Source organism: Neophocaena asiaeorientalis, unplaced genomic scaffold (genome assembly GCF_003031525.2).
Source record: "Neophocaena asiaeorientalis asiaeorientalis breed wild unplaced genomic scaffold, Neophocaena_asiaeorientalis_V1.1 scaffold196, whole genome shotgun sequence".
NCBI classification, from domain to species: domain Eukaryota; kingdom Metazoa; phylum Chordata; class Mammalia; order Artiodactyla; family Phocoenidae; genus Neophocaena; species Neophocaena asiaeorientalis.
In genome coordinates, this window is record NW_020173929.1 from 312,440 (window position 1) to 332,993 (window position 20,554).

The 20,554-nt window shown below is 33.8% G+C and overlaps 1 protein-coding gene across 1 annotated transcript in view; it reads left to right on the forward strand.

The window, feature by feature from the left end:
- The window catches only part of ELP4 (elongator acetyltransferase complex subunit 4), a 238,767-nt gene that overhangs the window by 26,860 nt on the left and 191,353 nt on the right, over window positions 1-20,554 (forward strand). Inside the window, exon 3 of the mRNA XM_024752532.1 lies at window positions 6,727-6,848. Within this exon, the coding sequence (XP_024608300.1) occupies window positions 6,727-6,848 (122 nt within the window). The remainder of the gene's footprint in view (window positions 1-6,726; window positions 6,849-20,554) is intronic.

The window sequence follows — 20,554 nt, forward strand, 5'->3', positions numbered from 1 at the left end:
TTTTTTTTGCGGTACACGGACCTCTCACTGTTGTGGCCTCTCCCGTTACGGAGCACAGGCTCCAGACGCGCAGGCCCAGCGGCCATGGCTCATGGGCCCAGCCGCTCCGCGGCATGTGGGATCTTCCCAGACCAGGGCATGAACCCGTGTCCCCTGCATCGGCAGGGAGACTCTCAACCACTGCGCCACCAGGGAAGCCCTAGTTCTTTTTTAAAGCATGACTTTCTAAAGTTTAACAGAGACAAATTCTTGTTTATATAAAATGAGTATTTTTTCCATTGTCATAACTAATGATCCATAGGCAGTGCTGGTCATCTCATCCACTTGTCTCTGCTGGCTTTTCCACCTGTTGACTGTAGACCATGCAGAGGTGTTGAAGGCATTTTTCTTTTCCTTTGTGCACAAAAACTTTCATAAAATGCTCCTAAATCCTAATCAAGCCCATTTTGTGTCTTTTAGACTTATAGATTTTAACTTTGTAGTAGGTAGTATTAAAGAACTGGCTATGTTCTTTAATATATAAAATTAATCTTCATGTAAATCTACTATACTTTTGATCGTGGATTTACTCTAATATTCTGTGCTGAAAAGGTTTACATACAAGCTACCACATGGTATTTTAGTTACGCCATAGGAAATTGTTTTCATAAACCACCTTTACTGAATTATAATTTACATACAATAAAATAGACCCATTTTAAGTATATATTTTAGTGAGTTTTTACAAATGTATATACTCATGTAATCACCACAACAATCAAGATATAAAACATTTCCATCATCCCCCCCAAACATCCTCATGCCCAAAATGTTTCCTGGCCCCCAAGCACCTAACATCTTTCTATCACTAGAGTTTAGTTCTGCTTTCTTTAGAATACCACGTGAAGGCAATCTTACCGTACACACTTTTTGTGTCTGGCTTTTTTCACTTAGCTTAGTGTTTTTGAGATTCATCTATGTTGTTGCCTATATATCAGTAGTCCGGTTATTTTGTTATTGAGTACTATTTCATTTGTGGATGTACCATTTGTTTTTCCATTCACTGGTTGATGGACATTTAAGTTACTTCCAGGTTTTTGTCTGTTACAAAAAAAAACTGTCCAAGATATGTGTATTGCAAGTATTTTCTCTCTGTAGCTTGCCTTTTCATCTTCTTATTGGTGTCTTTTCAAAAGAAAATATTTAAAATATTTATGCACTTCAAGTTATCCATTTTTTTCTATTGTGGCACATGCTTTCCTGTCTTATTTAAGAAATATTTGTCTACTCCAAGATTGCAAAGATTTTCCGTTTTTTTCTAGTACTTTTATTGTTTTCCCTTCTATTTTTAGTTTTGTGATTCATTTCAGCATAATATTTGAGTAGTAGTATGAGATAAGATTGAAATTTTCTTGTTTGCTTGTTTGTTTTTGCTTTTTTTCCCAATTGAAGTATAGCTGATTTTCAATGTCGTGTTAGTTTCAGTTGTACAGCAAAGTGATCCAGATATATATATATGTATACATACTTTTTTAGATTCTTTTCCATTATAGGTTAATACAAGCTATTGAATATAGTTTCCTGTGCTATACAGTAGGTCCTTGTTTATCTATTTTATATATAGTAGTATGTATCTGTTAATCCCAAACTCCTAATTTATCCCTCTTCCCCCCGCCTGCAAATTTTTTTTCTTTTTTGATTGAGTGTAGTATGAGGTAAGATTGAGGTTTTTGTTGGTTTTTACATATGGTTATCCAGTTATTCCAAGACCATTTGTTGAAAAAGAATTATTTCTCCACCTTTGTCAAGGATCAGTTATGTGGGTTTATTTCTCGTCTCTCTATTCTTTTACATTCATCTATATTTATCATCCATATTTATAGCCTTTGGTCAAATCTATATTGCATGGATTGTTACAGCTTTATAATAAGTCTTAAAATCAGATGGTATATCTTCCAACCGTGATCTTTTTCAAATTCATCTGGTTACCTAGGACCTTTGAATTTCAATGTAAATTTAGAATTAGCTTGTCAGTTTCTCCAAAAAGCTTACTGGGGCTTACATTGACATTACATTAAATGTATAGATTAATTTGGAAAGATTTGAGTCTTCCATCCCATGACCATGATATATCACTCCATTTATTTAGGTTTTTTTATACTTACTCTCAGAATGTTTTATACTTTTCAATTCGGAGCTAGTTCATGCACATATTTTGTTAAATTTATTCAAAATATTCCATGGTTTTGGAATCAAAATGGAATTTATAAAATTTTAGTTTCTAATGTTTGTTACTAGTTCGTAGAGGAACGGTGGTTTTTATATATTGACTTTACATGCTACAGCCCTGATAGACTTGGCTTGTTAGTCCTACTAGCTTTTTGGTAGATTGCTTAAGATTTCCTACATATGTGATAATGTTTGCAAATAAAGACTGTTTTACATCATCTTTTCCAATCTGTATGCCTTTCATTTCTTTTTCATGGTTTATTATATGCTTCAGACCTTCTGAGCAATATTGATTACAAGTGGTGAGAGTTGATACACTTTCTTTGTTCCTAATATCAGGAAGAAAGCATTCCATCTTACCATTATGTTACCTGTAAGTTTATTATAGATACCATTTATCAGGTTGCAGAGGTTTCATTTTATTCCTTATTTGCCAAGAGTTTGTATTATGAATTATTGTTGAATTTTGTCAAATTTTTTTTGCGTCTATTGAAATGATCATATGGTTTTACTTTTAAAAAATGTCATTATGGTACAGTGATTTTTATTTTTTTATTTTGGTGGTTTTTTTTTTTTTACATCTTTATTAGAGTCTAATTGCTTTACAATGGTGTGTTAGTTTCTGCTTTATAACGAGGTGAATCAGTTATACATATACATATGTTCCCATATCACTTCCCTCTTGTGTCTCCCTCCCTCCCAACCTCCCTATCCCACCCCTCCAGGCAGTCACAAAACACTGAGCTGATCTCCCTGTGCTATGCGGCTGCTTCCCACTAGCTATCTACCTTACGTTTGGTAGTGTATATATGTCCATGCCTCTCTCTCGCTTTGTCGCAGCTTACCCTTCCCCCTCCCCCTATCCTCAAGTCCATTCTCTAGTAGGTCTGTGTCTTTATTCCTGTCTTGCCCCTAGGTTCTTCATGACATTTTTGTTCCTTAAATTCCATATATATGTGTTAGCATACGGTATTTGTCTTTCTCTTTCTGACTTCCTTCACTCAGTATGACAGACTCTAGGTCTATCCACCTCATTACAAATAGCTCAATTTCGTTTCTTTTTATGGCTGAGTAATATTCCATTGTATATATATGCCACATCTTCTTTGGTTTTTTTTTACATCTTTATTGGAGTATAATTGCTTTACAATGGTGTGTTGGTTTCTGCTTTATAACAAAGTGAATCAGTTATACATATACATATGTTCCCATATCTCTTCCCTCTTGTGTCTCCCTCCCTTCCACCCTCCCTATCCCACCCCTCCAGGCGGTCACAAAGCACCTAGCTGATCTCCCTGTGCTATGCGGCTGCTTCCCACTAGCTATCTACCTTACGTTTGGTAGTGTATATATGTCCATGCCTCTCTCTCGCTTTGTCACAGCTTACCCTTCCCCCTCCTCATATCCTCAAGTCCATTCTGTAGTAGGTCTGTGACTTTATTCCTCTCTTACACCAAGGTTTCCATGACATTTTTTCCCCTTAAATTCCATATATATGTGTAAGCATACGGTATTTATATTTCTCTTTCTGACTTACTTCACTCGGTATGACAGACTCTACGTCTCTCCACCTCATTACAAATAGCTCAACTTCGTTTCTTTTTATGGCTGAGTAATATTCCATTGTATATATGTGCCACATCTTCTTTATCCATTCATCCGATGATGGAAATTAGTAGAAGTAGGAAGGAAGAAAGAAAAAGAAAGAAAGAAAGAAAGGGAGGGAGGGAGGAAGGAAGGAGGGAAGGAAGGAAAAAAAAGAAAGAAAGAAGGTAAAGTTAAATAAAATAAAGTAAGATAAAATACAATAAAGTTATAATAAAAAATAATTATTAAGAAAAAAAGAAAAAAATTAAAAACACAAAATGGATGGATAGAACCCTAGGACAAATGGTGGAAGCAAAGCTACACAGACAAAATCACACACAGAAGCATACACACTCACAAAAATGGGAAAAGGGGAAAAAATCATAAATCTTGCTCTCAAAGTCCACCTCCTCAATTTGGGGTGATTCATTGTCTAAAGGAGAGAAGGAAGGAAAGAATGAAAGAAAGAAGATAAAGTAAAATAAAATAAAGTTATTAAAATAAAAAATATTATGAAAAAAATTAAAAAAAAAAAAAACAACGGACAGGTAGAACCCTAGGACAAATGGTGGAAGCAAAGCTATACAGACAAAATCTCCCACAAAAGCATACACATACACACTCACAAAAAGAGGAAAAGGGGAAAACAGTCAAAAATCTTGCTCTCAGAGTCCACCTCCTCAATTTGGGATGATTCGTTGTCTATTCATGTATTCCACAGATGCAGGATACATCAAGTTGATTGTGGAGCTTTAATCTGCTGCTTCTGAGGCTGCTGGGAGAGATTTCCCTTTCTCTTCTTTGTTCTCACAGCTCCCAGGGACTCAGATTTGAATTTGGCCCCACCTCTGCCTGTAGGTCGCTGGAGGGCGTCTGTTCTTCGCTCAGACAGGACGGGGTTAAAGGAGCAGCTACTTCGGGGACTCTGGCTCACTCAGACCAGGGGTGCGGGGAGGGAGGGGCACAGAGTGTGGGGCAAGCATGTGCGTTTTCCCAGGGAAGTTGTCCCTGGATCCCGGGACCCTGGCAGTGGCGGGCTGCACAGGCTCCCCGGAAGGGGGGTGTGGATAGTGACCTGTGCTCGCACACAGGCTTCTTGGTGGCGGCAGCAGCAGCCTTAGCGTCTCATGCCCATCTCTGCGGTCCGCGCTTTTAGCCGTGGCTCGCACCTGTCTCTGGAGCTCCTTTAAGCAGCCCTCTTAATCCCCTCTCTGTGCGCACCAGGAAACAAAGAGGGAAGAAAAGGTCTCTTGCCTCTTCGGCAGGTGTAGACTTTTCGCCAGACTCCCTCCTGGCTAGCCGCGGTGCACTAACCCCCTGCAGGCTGTGTTCACACCGCCAAGCCCAGTCCTCTCCCTGCGCTCTGGCAGAAGCCCAAGCCTCAGCTCGCAGCTCCGCCCACCCCGGCGGGTGAGCAGACAAGCCTCTCGGGCTGGTGAGTGCCGGTCGGCACTGATCCTCAGTGCGGGAATCTCTCCGCTTTGCCCTCCACACCCCTGTTGCTGTGCTCTCCTTCGAGACTTCGAAGCTTTCCCCCTCTGTCACCCGCAGTCTCCGTCCGAGAAGGGACTTCTAGTGTGTGGAGACCTTTCCTCCTTCACAGCTCCCTCCCACTGGTGCAGGTCTCGTCTCTATCCTTTTGTCTCTGTTTATTCTTTTTCCTTTTGCCCTACCCAGGTACGTGGGGAGTTTCTTGCCTTTTTGGAGGTCTGAGGTCTTCTGCCAGCGTTCAGTAGGTGTTCTGTAGTTGTTCCACGTGTAGATGTATTTCTGGTGTATCTGTGGGGAGGAAGGTGATCTCCGTGTCTTACTCTTTCACCATCTTCCCTTCGTCCTCCGGTACAGTGATTTTTAAAATAAAAAACCAACTTGGCATATCTGTGATAAACCCCACTTAATCATAGTATATCATATTATTCTTTCTTATATACTAATGAGTTTTGGTTGGATATTTTAGAAATTATTTTCATAAATGTTCATGAGGCATATTAGTCTGTAGCTTTCTTTTCCTGTGATGTCTTGGCCTAGTTTTGGTATCAAAGTAATTATGGCATTATAAAATGAGTTCTGAAGTATTTCTTTTCAGTTTTTCCTTTTTTCTGAACGATTACTTTTAAGATTGGTATAATTTCATCCTTATATGGGCTAGTTTTTCTTTCAGTTTTATTGAGATATAATTGACGTACAGCACTGTATAAGTTTAAGGTGTACAGCGCAATCATTAGACTTAATACGTCATGAAATGATTAGCACAATAAGTTTAGTGGACATTCATGATCTCATGTAGATACAAAATTAAAGTAATAGAAAATAATTTTTTTCCTTGTGATGAGAGCTCATAGGATTTACGCTCTTAACAATTTTCATATATAATATACAGCAGTGTTGATTTTATTTATCATGTTGTAAATTACATCCCCAGTACTTATTTATCTTATAAGTAGAAGTTTGAAACTTTTGACTGCCTTCATCTAATTCCCCCTACCCCTACTCTCTACCTCTGGTAACCACAAATCTAACACTAAGTGTTTAATTCTTGTGACATGAAAGTAATGAGGTGTGAGTTTACAACTGGTTGGTAAGGAATATAGCCATTTTAGAGGTGCAGTACCTGAGAAAATCTTAGTAAAGAAAAAACCAAATCTCTGATTTTTTAACATAATCATACATAACCTTCTAAATTTTATGGATATCAGAGGTGGTGTAGTAGATGGCGAATGATTTTGGAATCAGAAAGACTCTATTAAAAGTACCTCCTTCCCATTGAGTATCTAGATAAGTATTTTAGCCTATCTAACTGTACCTTAGGAAGACATAGTTATTGCCCCACCTCATAGACTTGTTTTAAGGAGAAAAGAATATAAAAACATCCTACCATAAATATCCTAGTATATGGTAGGATTCTTACTATAATTTTTTTCTTTCTTACAGAAGAGGATAAATATAATATTTATTCTCCTTTGCTCTTCAAGTATTTCCTGGCAGAAGGAATCGTCACTGGACATACTTTATTAGTTGCATCTGCAAAAGAAGACCCTGCTGACATTTTACAGGTATAGAGTATACTAATTCAATATTGCATTTTGAATATTTCACAAAAAATATTGTTTATATATATGTAAATAAGATATGTATTTGTATATGTACAAACTATATTTAAATACATTAATGGGACCACACACGTATTTTTTTCTCTTAAAGAGAAGTATCAAATTTATTTAAATATATAATCGCATTTTAAAATTCGTTCTTGGACAGTTTTTTAAACTAAAATTTATGTCACAGTGAGGAAATATTAATAAGCTATTTAAAACTGACAATAAACAAAATTACTATTAAGTAATGATATGAGCACTTTATAAACTAATAAAAAATGTAGGTAAAGAAAAACAACTGCAGAATATTGTCAGATATTATATTACCAGTATTCCAAAGATGTAAGTCAGAAGAAAGATAGAGAAATTAGAAGTACTCATTTATTAAAATTATTTTGTTTTGAGAATTCCAGAAAGTATTCCCTTCCAAGAAATAAGCAATAATACTAAAATATGCGCTTGAAATAGTATATCTTTTTTATGCCAAAGCATATTTTTCACCTCAGAGAAGACAATTCTGACTTTTAGAATTCTTAATTTCTTTGTACAGAGCAGGAACTCACTTTTAAGCCATTATTTGATTAGAATTCATAATCTAAAATCATTTTCTCTCAGAGGGTGTTTTCATTTCACTGTGTAGTTTGCAAAATGACAAATGACTAAGTCATTTATAAAAAACTTGTAGAATAATAAATACTAATTTACAATAACTATCAACAGACACCAACAAATTTCTACACCCACACATAAAAATTACTATAATACTGAGGTCAAAACTAACATGATTCTTTCATATGGGTCAGACTTTGTTTATTAAATTTTAAAAAGTCCAAAAAGAAAACCTTTGTATAATTTTCCAAACGATTTTCTTCTGGTTGAAGAGCCTGTTTTCCTTTATTCTTATTTCTGCTATTAATCTTTTGTAATATTTTCTTGATATTTTTGTTTTTTCTTTTGTTCCTTTTCCCTGGCCTTAATCATTTTGGACAGTTTCTGAATAGTACTGTACTTGCTAGAAGCAGTGGAGTAAAGGCCAAAATCATTGTTGTAAAGAAGCTATATAGGTTCTTCACAGCCCATTCCACAACATACTGAGCCTAAGATTTTTTATCAGACATCTTTATAGCCATATAGGAAATGTTCACCAAGCCATAGGCAGGAAGACCTATATATGCTTTTTTTTTTTTGCAGTACGCAGGCCTCACTATTGTGGCCTCTCCCGTTGCGGAGCACAGGCTCCAGACGCGCAGGCTCAGCGGCCATGGCTCACGGGCCTAGCTGCTCCGCGGCATGCGGGATCTTCCCAAACCGGGGCACGAACCCGTGTCCCCTGCATCAGCAGGCGGACTCTCAACCACTGCGCCACCAGGGAAGCCCTATATATGCTTTTTTAAATAAAGTGTTTTATTTTTCCTTCTTCCCTCCTCCAACCTAGGTAACTGATATTAAAGCCTATAGTATACTTCCACATTTTGCCTTAGAGAACTACATTTTTTTTATTTGAAAACTAATCCCTGATGCCTTTCTTAGGTACCTTGATCTGTACAAGCTGGTAGTAAAAAAATTTCAGTGTACTTTACATGCCCTTCTTTGGATTATGTGAAGGATTTTAAAATTATAAAAGAAATATTATCTTTTCATCAGGGTTTCTTAAAATAGCTAGTCATATATGCAAGTAATTAGATTCTGCAAACCTTTATTCATAGAGCAGTTTTATAATGTAGTAGAAAAATATAAAACTAGAGTCAAAAAACATAGACTCTTATTAAATTTGTCCTTATGACCAAAGTAGATTAATAAGGACCAGACTAGTCATCATGCCTGAAACAACTAAAAAACAGGACAAAATATATGAAACAACTGTCTTCAAAACTTTGATCATCACACAGTAAAGGACAGTGATTCCTGAGTTATGCAAAATAAACAAGGTAAGTCCTGTAACTTCCCTAGCTTCCTGCATACAAAGTGTCCAGGCCATAGTGCAGGGAGGAGGAACCCAGGATAAGACGATCTTAGGTGACAGAGCTAGGAATGTGGAATTACAACCTCGTTATTGTCTTCATCTGGAGCCAAGTATGGTTTAAGGAGATATGTATGGGTGCCAAGTAAGCAAGGGATGGACTTGTGGTAGTTAATTCTATGTGTCGATTTGACCAAGCCATAGGGTGCCCAGAAATTTGATCAGACATTATTCTGAGTGTTTCTGTGAGGGTATTTTTGGATGAAATTAACATTTAAATCGGTAGACTGAGTAAAGCAGATTGCCCTCTCTAATGTGGGTGGGCCTCATCCAGTCAGTTGAAGGCCTAAATAGAACAAAATGGCTAACCCTTCCCCATATAAGAAAGAATTCTTTCTACTGGACTGCTTTTGAACTTGGACATCAACTTTTTCTTGCTCTCGGATTCAAACTGAAACATCAGCTCTTCCTGAGTCTCAAGTCTGCTATCCTTTGGATCAGAATTACACCATTAGTTTTCCATTTGGACAAAAACTATACCATCAGCTCTCCTGAGTTTCCAGCTAGCTTGCTGTGCATATCTGGGGACTTGTCAGCCTCCATAATCATATGAGCCAATTCCTTATAGTAAATGTTATTACAGGAAGAGGTATGTATATGTGTACATATATATATGTATATGTGTGTGTGTGTATACACACACACAGACACACATCCTGTTCATACAATTTCTCTAGAGAACTCTAATTCAATTTTACTGAAAATACAAAGATTACATTTAAAACCAAAGAAGGCATTTCACATTTATTTATTAACCTACATTGAACAATTATCACTCACATCCTATATCTTGGCCAGTTTTCCAGATAGTAAAGTACAGTGATCTTCCCACCTTTTTTGCACTCATACTTCTAAAAATATTTTTTTAATTATGTATCGTCTTGTATACTAAGTTATGTAAAAATTTTCGTTATGAGATTATTTAGTTGCAAAGATGTTATTGTAAATATTGCCTTTTTTAGTTGAAGACTTTTATATCAGTCTTGTATCCAACTCAATCTAAATAATAGCAATTTGATGTCAGTATCATTATTTTTAGAAGTATCTACATAAGCAAGCTCTTCTTTAACAACTGGAAATTTTACATCAATCATTTTTTCCTTGAATTCATATTTTCTATTCCACTCACTCCTCATGGAGTTTTGTCAGAATGTAGTACATTTTATGCTCAATATTTTTATTAATAACCTTATGATAGTTTTTCTGTAACTTCATATTTAAATTTATTTTAAACTTTTTGTCTCAAAAGACTTTAAGTGTTAAACACATTTCTTCTTATTTCAGTCGCCATTACAATTATTGTTTCATACAGTGTATCAATAGACATAAAAATGTTCACACTGCATTGCTTCATTAGGACATATAATTGTGTGAATATTGCTAGAATGGGATGGGATTCAGCATCAACTCTATTCATATTTTTTACTTTTGCAGATGTGAGCTGTTCATAGTTAAGTAAATAGAGAGAGTTGTGTTATTGTAATGTCCCTCAAATTATTTTTTCACTTTTTCTGAGTAATACACAAAAAGAAATCACACGGTATCTATCAACATAAATTACTTTAAATTATTTGTCTAGTCTATTAGGTCCACCTAAAATTTTGCTGAAAACAGTGAAAAAAGGATAATTTCCCCAGTCATTAGAACATTCACATTTTCTATACCAAATAGATATTTTAGGTTGTCTTTTTGTTTGGTACTGCAGAGATGTTTACTCCTGGGACAATGAGAAGTAAACCTTTCACTCGTGAAGTGAGAAAGGTTGATTTGAAAGGGGATTGGCAAAGGGGAACTTGCACTTCTATCACTGGCACATTCTCTAGGAGGTCATTTTTCACTAGAGTATTTGTTAAAGTTGAAGATCAAAAAATTGATTTCCTTAAAACTCTCACGATCATGTACCTCTTTCAAAGTCTTCATTTACCCCAGGTTTAAAGACTCCCAGTTTCTGACGGTTAAAAGGGATGGAAACAAGTCATCTTACCTGATCCAGATAAGCTTTTCTAAGTTTAGACTACCATATGCCCAATATGATTAAATCCATATATTGATGTAGCCCAGTGAACCTGTATTTAGTCACCCCCAATATACACTAATCTGTTCTAGCATTCTAGCATGATAATGCTAACTATCATTTATTCACATCAATATGAAAAAAAAGTATATTCTGTTTGGATTTCAAAAATGTAGGAATAACTTTTAAGTTACTGCTGCTCTTTAAAATATTTAAATGAAGGTTATCTCAGGCAAAAGAATTAAATCAGCATATTGGACTTAAAATTTCTTTTATGAAAATTATTCCTCTGTAATGTCACATTCCATGTAAATGCAGACTGTCTTATTAGAAGAAAAGAAACCATTAGTGATAATTTTCTGTTATGTTAAATAATATTTTAAAGATGATTATTTGAAATAAATTCTCAGTGATTGATATATCTCTGGAATTTTTTCTTTATAAGAAGTACTGTTGGTTTCAGTGTTGACAGATATTTTACTTGGCTTTCCCATATTTGAATTTTCACTATTACTGAGATGCAGTTTATAACAACATGCTAATTAATCTCCTGGAACTTAAATTCATCTTACATTTCAAGGGAAATAAATGTTAAAATGGTATGACCATTTATTTTTAATGTCTTAAAAGTTTCTCTTGCTCTAGCCTAGCATAGGTGTTTTTAACTGAAGAATGTATTCTAGTGTCATCAGATCTATTTTACTTTATCTTGTGCACTTAGAATGTATTATCAAAGACATTATAATTACTCCACAAAAACCTAATCATCTTAAGCATTAGATTTACTTAATATAACATTGCAGATTTGATGCTGCATTTTTTTTTTTTTTTTTTTTTGCGTTACGCGGGCCTCTCACTGTTGTGGCCTCTCCCGTTGTGGAGCACAGGCTCCGGACACGCAGGCTCAGCGGCCATGGCTCACGGGCCCAGCCGTTCTGCGGCATGTGGGATCTTCCCGGACCGGGGCACGAACCCGTGTCTCCTATATCGGCAGGCGGACTCTCAACCACTGCGCCACCAGGGAAGCCCGATGCTGCATTTTTAAAGTTATCTCATTCTTCTATTTATAATGAGTAGCCTAGAACAAGTTGTTTTTATTTGAATAGCAAGTTTGCTTTACATGACAATTGAATATTTATCAATAAGGTACTCAGTGAAGTTAAATATTAAATTAATTATAAATTTGAGTATGTGATCCTCAGGAAAAATTTATCTTCTTTGATTTTAATGCCATTATTTGCTTTTAACTAAAATCACTTGTATAGATGAGTAATGAAATTGTTATAGGCTGTATATGCTAAATAACATGTACACACAACATTTCCCTACATTATGAAACTTATTTAGTGATTCATTTTTAAACTATTTTAATTTTGATTATGTTCTTGTATTTCATGCACCTCTACTATGAAGATATATCTAGTTTTTGAGTTAATAGAATCTTCACTCATCAGTAATGTTTCTTTTCTTTTTTTAAAAAATAATTTTAAAAACGTTCATTTGATTGGGAAATACTGCTTTGTTGCACGTTTCTTTGTTTACAGCAAAGCAGAATATTTTCCCCTATGGTTGTTAGCCTTCTGCATTTCTTCCTTGTTTTTCATGGTAGGTTTTTGTCTCTGTCCATTTTTTTTCTCATTGCTCTGTACGAGCTCTTTACATATTATAGTTAATGTCCCAGGATTATATACGAGGATCTTTGTTTTGCACATTCTCAGGATCTAAGTCCCTGAAGTTACAAGGTTGCATTGGAAAACCAAATTTGCCAAATCATACAAATAGCCCTCCTATAAATTTTGGGCTGCCCTCCTAAAAATTTTGACCCTCTGCCCACATCCCTCACATGTAACACTAGTGTATTTTTTCATCATTAGATTTGTGAGTTGGTCTGTTCCTGTTAGCCATATGTTGAATATTCTTGAGTATAATGCAAAACAATTTCAAAATTTGCCAAAGATGCAAAATTTCCTGAGGTTGATCAAAGTGACTGGAGAATTGTTTGAATCCCATGCAAAGCTACTGGCTGATGAGAATGTAGAAGGATCCAGCCAGTTAAGAAAGCAATGTTTCTTAAATTCTTAATCTTATCATCTTATATTCCTTACATGTTTAATATGTAGCAGTATAACAATATTTGACTTAAAGGAATAATATGCCATTCTCATTTTTCTATAAGGAAGTACAAAAAGTATTGTTTTTAATATATACAATATGTTTAATGTTTAGTGTTCACACATTTAAAACAGACTGGATGAGAAAATTATGGCTGATAAAAATTTCAGTTATGTATATTCTTCATAATACCAGTATATAGACAAAGTTTTTAACATCTCTGAGAAAAATGAACAAAATATTTTTGTAGTTTAAAGTGAGATGTTGAATACTAATATAGAAAAGTAGAATTTCTGCACCTATAAGAGTAGGTATGTATATTATGTACTTTCTACATAATGTTCAGTTGGGATTTCAGTGTGCCCAGCTCAAAGTTATACTGAAGACTTATTTGTATCAAACAGCCCAAAAATGAGTGACCAAAACCCAAGGCATTAACAGTGTTTAGAGATACAATGTAGGGAGGAAATGCTATAATTGCTTAGTTTTAATTTTATGATGTATATGATTGGAGATTTCTGGAGCCTATAACCAAGGCAACTATTGCTGGTACAAGAAAAGGGAAAAGACAATCTTATAGACCATAATTATCTTAAAACTGTGTATAACTAAAAGACAAGTAAAGGATAAAAAGCCCATCAGCTGCCTAAAATATATAACCACCCAGCAATTTATCCATCATCCTTTGGAAACATTCATGCCTACTGTAGTCAGAGCTTCAGGCAGTCAGCATTAAAGATGTAACGCTGAAAAGTTACACCCCTTAGAAAATCCTATAGAACAATATACCTGATGTTGTTAAAGCTTTTTAAAACACTATGGTAAGTATTTTTCAGTTAACTTTTTTATCTAAAAGAATTTTCTTGATCATCTCAAATATAGTGATGGGTATTCTCTATGAAAACTTTCTATGGAATGTTTTCTAATATAGCAAAATTACGTCTTAATGTTAAAATATTTAAACATTTATCAGTAGATCAGCTGATTTTTTTATGAAATAAAAAATTATGTACACACATGCACACCCAAACATTTCTTAAGAACTTGAAAATGCTAAGATTTCTCTATTATTTATATCCTTTTCATAATTTTTAACAATATGATGGTATGTGTTAATACATATAGAATTAAAGAAAGTAAAATTTCAGAAGTAAATTTAAATGCTGTTTCATAATATGCTAAAGTCAGTTTCAAAAACTTAATTTGAATATTTTTTAGTGATGACATGCCAGGTAGGTAATATTCATTCAGGAAGAGATATCTAATATCTAGAGCAAAGGGTTAATTCTTGACTTATTACATTAACTTTTTGAGTTACCTGTTATATACACTATGCACTAACATCAACCACAGTTAGAACAAAGTGGGAGGTTAGAATGCTTTTAAGGAGCTTCAAAGTTGTATTTTTTAGTGTGTACCCAGGATAGGTACCTGGTTACCAGCAGGGGTGTCCCAACTACCTTGATGTTTATTAAAGGATTATAGCATATAATATTTTTTAACATCAAACATATTGGTAAATAAATAGTTCAAATTTAAAATCAATTATGGTGAAATTTCCCATATTTACTATTGAGAAAATCTTTCATATTGAAAATGAATTACTTTACAATAATCTATGTCCTGGAATGAGTTTCAGTTCATTGAAAATAAACCATATGATATTTGATAAATTAATATAGTAATAAGATACTTGGTAACAAAATAGTGAAGTATGAATATTTAGTCTAACATCTTCAGAATTCTTTTTCACAGACTTTAAATCCATAAGTAAAAGTTAAAAGTGTATCTTAATAATTTGAAAGCATTATTTTAAATCCCAAAATATCAGCCTTTTACCCAAATATTGAACTCATTTGTTAAGATCTTATTCACTGTACCTTGTATATTTTCCTTTATTTGATTCCTTGGTTTTAATTGAGGTCAGAGATATTGATTTAGAGTTAGATAAAGCAGTATTACTTGCTAACAATGTAAAGTTTGAGTTACTGTTAAAAAGGTTTCTTTTCCTTCTGTCAGTTTGGTGTCAAGATTAAGTCTGTTTGCCATGCATCTGTTATTTACTGATCATGGAACAAGAATTAGAAATCTAGTGAGTGGTCAGTTTGCTCTTAGTACACTGTAGTACAGTCTGGTCCTTCTGAGTACACAGAATACAAAAATGTCTCAGATCCAGCCCATGTTTTTTTTTAAGTGACAAAAATTGAAACAGCTATAAAAACGAAGTTAAAGAAACATCCCTTGGTTGGCCAAATATGTCATTGAACATTTTTTAAATTATGTTCATCTCCAAAGTTGTAGTTTTATGATTCAGAACAAAAGTAATATTACATGCTATAAATAATTAAAAATTATTTTCTGGCCCTTCTGTATTCCACTTTGCAAGCTTTATGCATACTCAACACCTTATACATTACACATTTTCCCACACATTTTTACTTTTTCTAGCCTGTATAATATTTAATGTACATCCTATCAAAACTATTTTATCACTGTGTATCTTTTGTCCATAATATAAATACAAATATTAAAAGGTCTTTGAAGGCAGAGTTATAATCAGAATATGTTCCCTTCACTTCTTTGTCAACATTTTATTTGTTCAGAAAATTATCAGGCTATCTATAAGCTTTTCAGTGCTAGTTGAGCCAGAAATTTGCTGTTTGACCCTAGGGTTCCCCTCTTTTTTTCCCTCCCTAGCTACTTGTGAGAGCTTATTTAAAATTCTGAGTTCTCCCCTGGCAGCCACAGTTCGAGTTTCTTTGGCAAATTAAAAAGACTAAGAAAAAACATGCAAAAGCTCAGTACTGTTTCCAGTGACCTACATTTGTAGGCAGCTTTTAAAAGATGGTATGTGCCTTATTTTCCAACAAGGAAATGAAAGATAAGATAAAAAATATAAAAGAAGATAAACCCACCTCTCTGTCACTACCTAATGAGAAATTTTTGATATAACACTAAAATAAACACACATTTGGCATTGATGTTTGTACCTCAGTCAACAAAAGAAAGGAATTTTGCATGCAGAAAAGTAGCCTAAGTTATATAGCAAAATGCCACACTGTGTGATAGGATATTTATCCTTAAGAAGATGAAATATACTTCAAATCTGAGCTTAGATTTTAATTTCTGTGTTGCTGCTTAACTAGCTACAGGACCTTGCACAAGTCACTTAACCTTTCATATTAAGATAGGGATGATAGCCTGCCTACCTATTCTGGAGCTCCAAATTAAAAATGAAATATCTGGAGTTTTGCTTTCTAAATCTTAAAACACCTATTCCAGCCCTCACATTTACTTTAAAAATTTTATTTTGAACCCATAAAAAAATGAATTGTTGTGAGTACTTGATGGTTTTGCTATAGGCAAAAGAAATGTTTAAATCTTAAAACTATTATTAGTTTTATCATTCTTGGAAAAGAAGCCATAGAAAGTCAGCATTGGGAATATTAGAAATAGGACTCATTTTTCTTTTGAATACTTTTTCTGAAAAAGTATTCAGAAGAGAAAGTATTCAATCCTTTTGGGGGTGGATAAATGACTTCAAAATTTGAAAACCAGAGCCATTCAAACTAAAAGAAAATCAGCCTCCCAAATTAACATGTTGTCCCATTTAATGAAACATTAAAGGATACCATGGAAGGAGAATGGCTGTATACTATCAAGGATCATAAATTAAATAGACAGTCTGTGAAGATTTATTATGTACAAAAGGATAACTCTACTGTTGAAAACCCCCAAAATATAGGGCTATTTCTCCAGCTAGTGTTGGGATGATTCTTTCAGTGTTTCTTTTCTAATTTAAGTTTTTTTTTGTTCACCAGAAACTGACAGGCAGTTGCAGAAAAGGGCCTTAGTTCCTCACATCCATCTTTTCACATTATGGTATATTAACAAAATCAGAGGCATTTGAAACGTGCTTATTGTTTTTGTAAAATATTCTCACTACAGTTTGTGTGTGCATACATGTGAGTCTGAAAGTCTGTGCTAGATTTCAGAAACATGGTAGAGAGCATTAAAATGAAGACTTAAATTGGAAGTAGAAAACAGATCTGAAACTATGAAGTTTCAGATCAGAGATATTGATCTTACCTTGCATATCAATATCAGAGATATTGATCTTACCTTTCATCTCTTAAAATAGACTGTAACATACAGGGTGCTATAGAATTAAAGAAAACCTATTTTATGCTTTTACCCAGTTACCTCTACTTCTCAGTAGTCAGTGAACAAAAAGAATGAGTTCTATTCTACTAACACCAAATGTACTACAGAAAATAGTTTTCAAATTTAATAAAAATAAAGTGATATCCAGTTTCTTTTAGTACCCCACAATACCCTAAGGATTTTTGTTTGTGACACTTTCCATAAGCTGGGTTTATTCTGGAAAAAAAAAAAAATCACATCAAACAAATAAAACCGGTCACTTGTTGTGTGCTCCTGAGTTAGGAATTTAACTGATCAGGACCCCTTAAATGAAGGTAATGCCTGATTTCATTCCTAATTGAGATTTCTTTGACAATAGATATCCATGAAACTTTAGAATACTTCTTTTCCAACAATGTAAAGATTTAGTAAATAATTATAAGATTATTGTCACTTTCTCAACTTTTAAAATAATTATATTTAGAAATGTTTTATTTACATCGGTTTTTAGAAATTAGTTTATATTCAATAAAGAGACTTAATACTTAAAGGAATTTTGTAGGAATTCTTTGCCAACATAAGAATCCTTTTATAACTTATTATTGCATAACTTGTTTGCTTAATGTAGATTTTCATATGTCATATTTTCTTATAACAGGTTAATATACACCCTTATACAGTAAACATTTACTAAAAGGAGTTATTACATATGATCTCACTAATAACTAAAGCTGTTAATACCAGTGAGTAAGTGGAAAGTTTAGTCTACTTTTTAAAACAATTCACAAAATGTTTTGTAATCAAGATATGTCCTATTATAAGGACATTGTTCACCATTCTTTCTATAACTAGGAACATAATATATATAAAAATATACATATATACACATATACATGTGTATGTATACACACACATACATAATACATATACACACACAGAAGTTCACATTTTTAACAGTAGTAGTTACCTAGTTAGTAGCTCTCTTCACTTTAACTTGTATTATCTCTCTGAGTATGAATTTTATTTGTTGTGCAGTCAGAGCCAGATTAAACATTGACAACACTGAATATAAGAACTTTACTTTGTAAAAAAACCTAGAAAGGAAAACTCCAATTTTTATGGATAAAACTATTAATAGATTCCAACAGTGCATTCTTGCCTCTCTATAAGTAAAAACATGGTATTTTTATTTTAAGCTTTCTTCTTAAGAAGTCAGTTTGAAGTAAAGAGACTGTTTTGAAGGAATATGTAATATAGCTCTTATGTTTTGATTTATAAAATCATAAATTCTGTATCTAAGTTGATCTATTGAGGAAAATTGATAAAATTAATATAGACCTCATAGAGACTTGTTCTTAACAGCTTGACAGTTTTGAGTTTTTTTATATATGTGAGAAAATAATTGCAGAAGCTAATATCAGAATGCCAAGACACTCAGTGCATTTCCCCTTAAACTCCTTTTAAGTCAATGTCATCAATAGACAGTACTGAAACCTGTGGCTGCTTTGGTCAAGACTAGGAGTGCTGTTTATGGTATTAGCAGGCATATTGCTGGGACCTAGATAAGAAATGTAAATTTGCCTGTACCTCATTTTCCCATTCTCACTACTAGGTTGCAGTAGAACTCAGAGGTTAATACACGTCAAAATTGCTTTGAGATGCTTCTGTGACTGGTGCTCTTAAAAATGTGATGGCTTAGAATGTAATGTTTTAAAATAATTAAATTATATTTGCATTTAATTGAAGGTATTATTATTAAACTTAGTGCAACTCTTTCTCTTCATTTCTGAATACTTCTAGTGCAGACTTCCATTTCCTTTTCTTCATGTATCCTGCTCCTTCCCTCTATCTTAGTCAAGAAAATTGAAAGAGAGGTTTTTCCAGCTTTCTCAGCACATTTCTGGTTTACATTTTAAGGAGAAATGTGATTTGCTTGCCAAATTACAAGCATCAGTTTTGTCAGTAGCTTAACTTGAGAGTTTAGTTAAAATAATTTTTGTATGCTGATGTGAAAGTGTTTTTCACCATCCTTCTTGTAATAGCAGTAATTTTTCTATCTTTATATTCAAGAAAAAATATCTGAAATTGTACTAAGATGTCCCCTAATCTGTACTGCATTTGGTTTGAAACAAGATAATTCACTCATTACTAATCTTAAAATCTCTGAGTTTTAAAAACATGTAACATCAACTACACCCCAGGACCTTCTAACTTACTCCCTGCGGTCTACATTTCTGAATGCTTTTAACAATTAAAGTCACTCCCCCACCCCATACTTTTGAATAGTTAAATGAAGATAATGTGGAGAACATACCTTTACTAAATCAATATTCAGGTTAAATATTTGGACCATGTTTGTATTCAAATTATGATAATCAGTAATATCTTTGGATTTGTTTCTCTTTCCAACTTTCAGAAAATAAGTATTCCCTCCAAAAACCCCCATAAATCAACAAAGTAATATACTTACTGATACAATATAATATACTTACCGATACATGCATAATGCTTAAGTAGTATTAATTATACAGTTACCGAAACATGCAAGGATCAAAAGATTTTATTTTTAAGAAGGATTTCTCATGCTGCATGGATTATGTTGCTACATAATAGCTCAGTAGTACTTCTGCTGAATTGTAAAATAGCTTAGAGAGGAATATGATGCCCATAGTTGGTGTAATGCATTGGTAATTAAGAGGGTGGGAGGTTAAGCTTCATTAACTGCTGAGGGATTGTATCTTGGGTTTTATTATGCCCTAGAGAACATAAAAAGTGAGAAGGGTCAAACTGTTGGAATCAGATTTTGCTTGTGCATCTGCCAAAACAAAGACCACAAAATAATAAAGCAGTAAGCACAGAATGACATGAGTTGAAAAGGGAAGAAATATATCTACAGCATCTTATGGATAAGGATAAGTGCTTCTGGTGAAAAGAATAAAAAAATTACTGGAGTATACTTTGGTATTGAAAGTTTGTAATAATTTCATTTCATATAGCTTTTTTAAAAAGTCGAATAGATAGTTGTTTTTGTCCAAAGGTATTGCCAATTTCTTTATTCTTGTTAATTTTCTAACTTGGTGTATTTGATTAAAAGAGAGACAGACACTTTATACTTGCCATACTATCTTCTGTGGGGAACTTATGATGCCTGCTTTTTATTTTTATTTATTTATGATCCTTATTACCAAATGTATGTGAACTGTAAGCACCGCATTGCAGAAAAGAACAAAAAATCTGATGTATATTCTTCCTCTTAGGAAACAAGGATACTGGATTAGAAATCAAGACGGGGTGATTTTCGAAAGTATGGGGGAGGATGCTGATCTGTGATTGATGGCTATAATAGTTGATTATTAAAGAGATTATTCTTAGCAT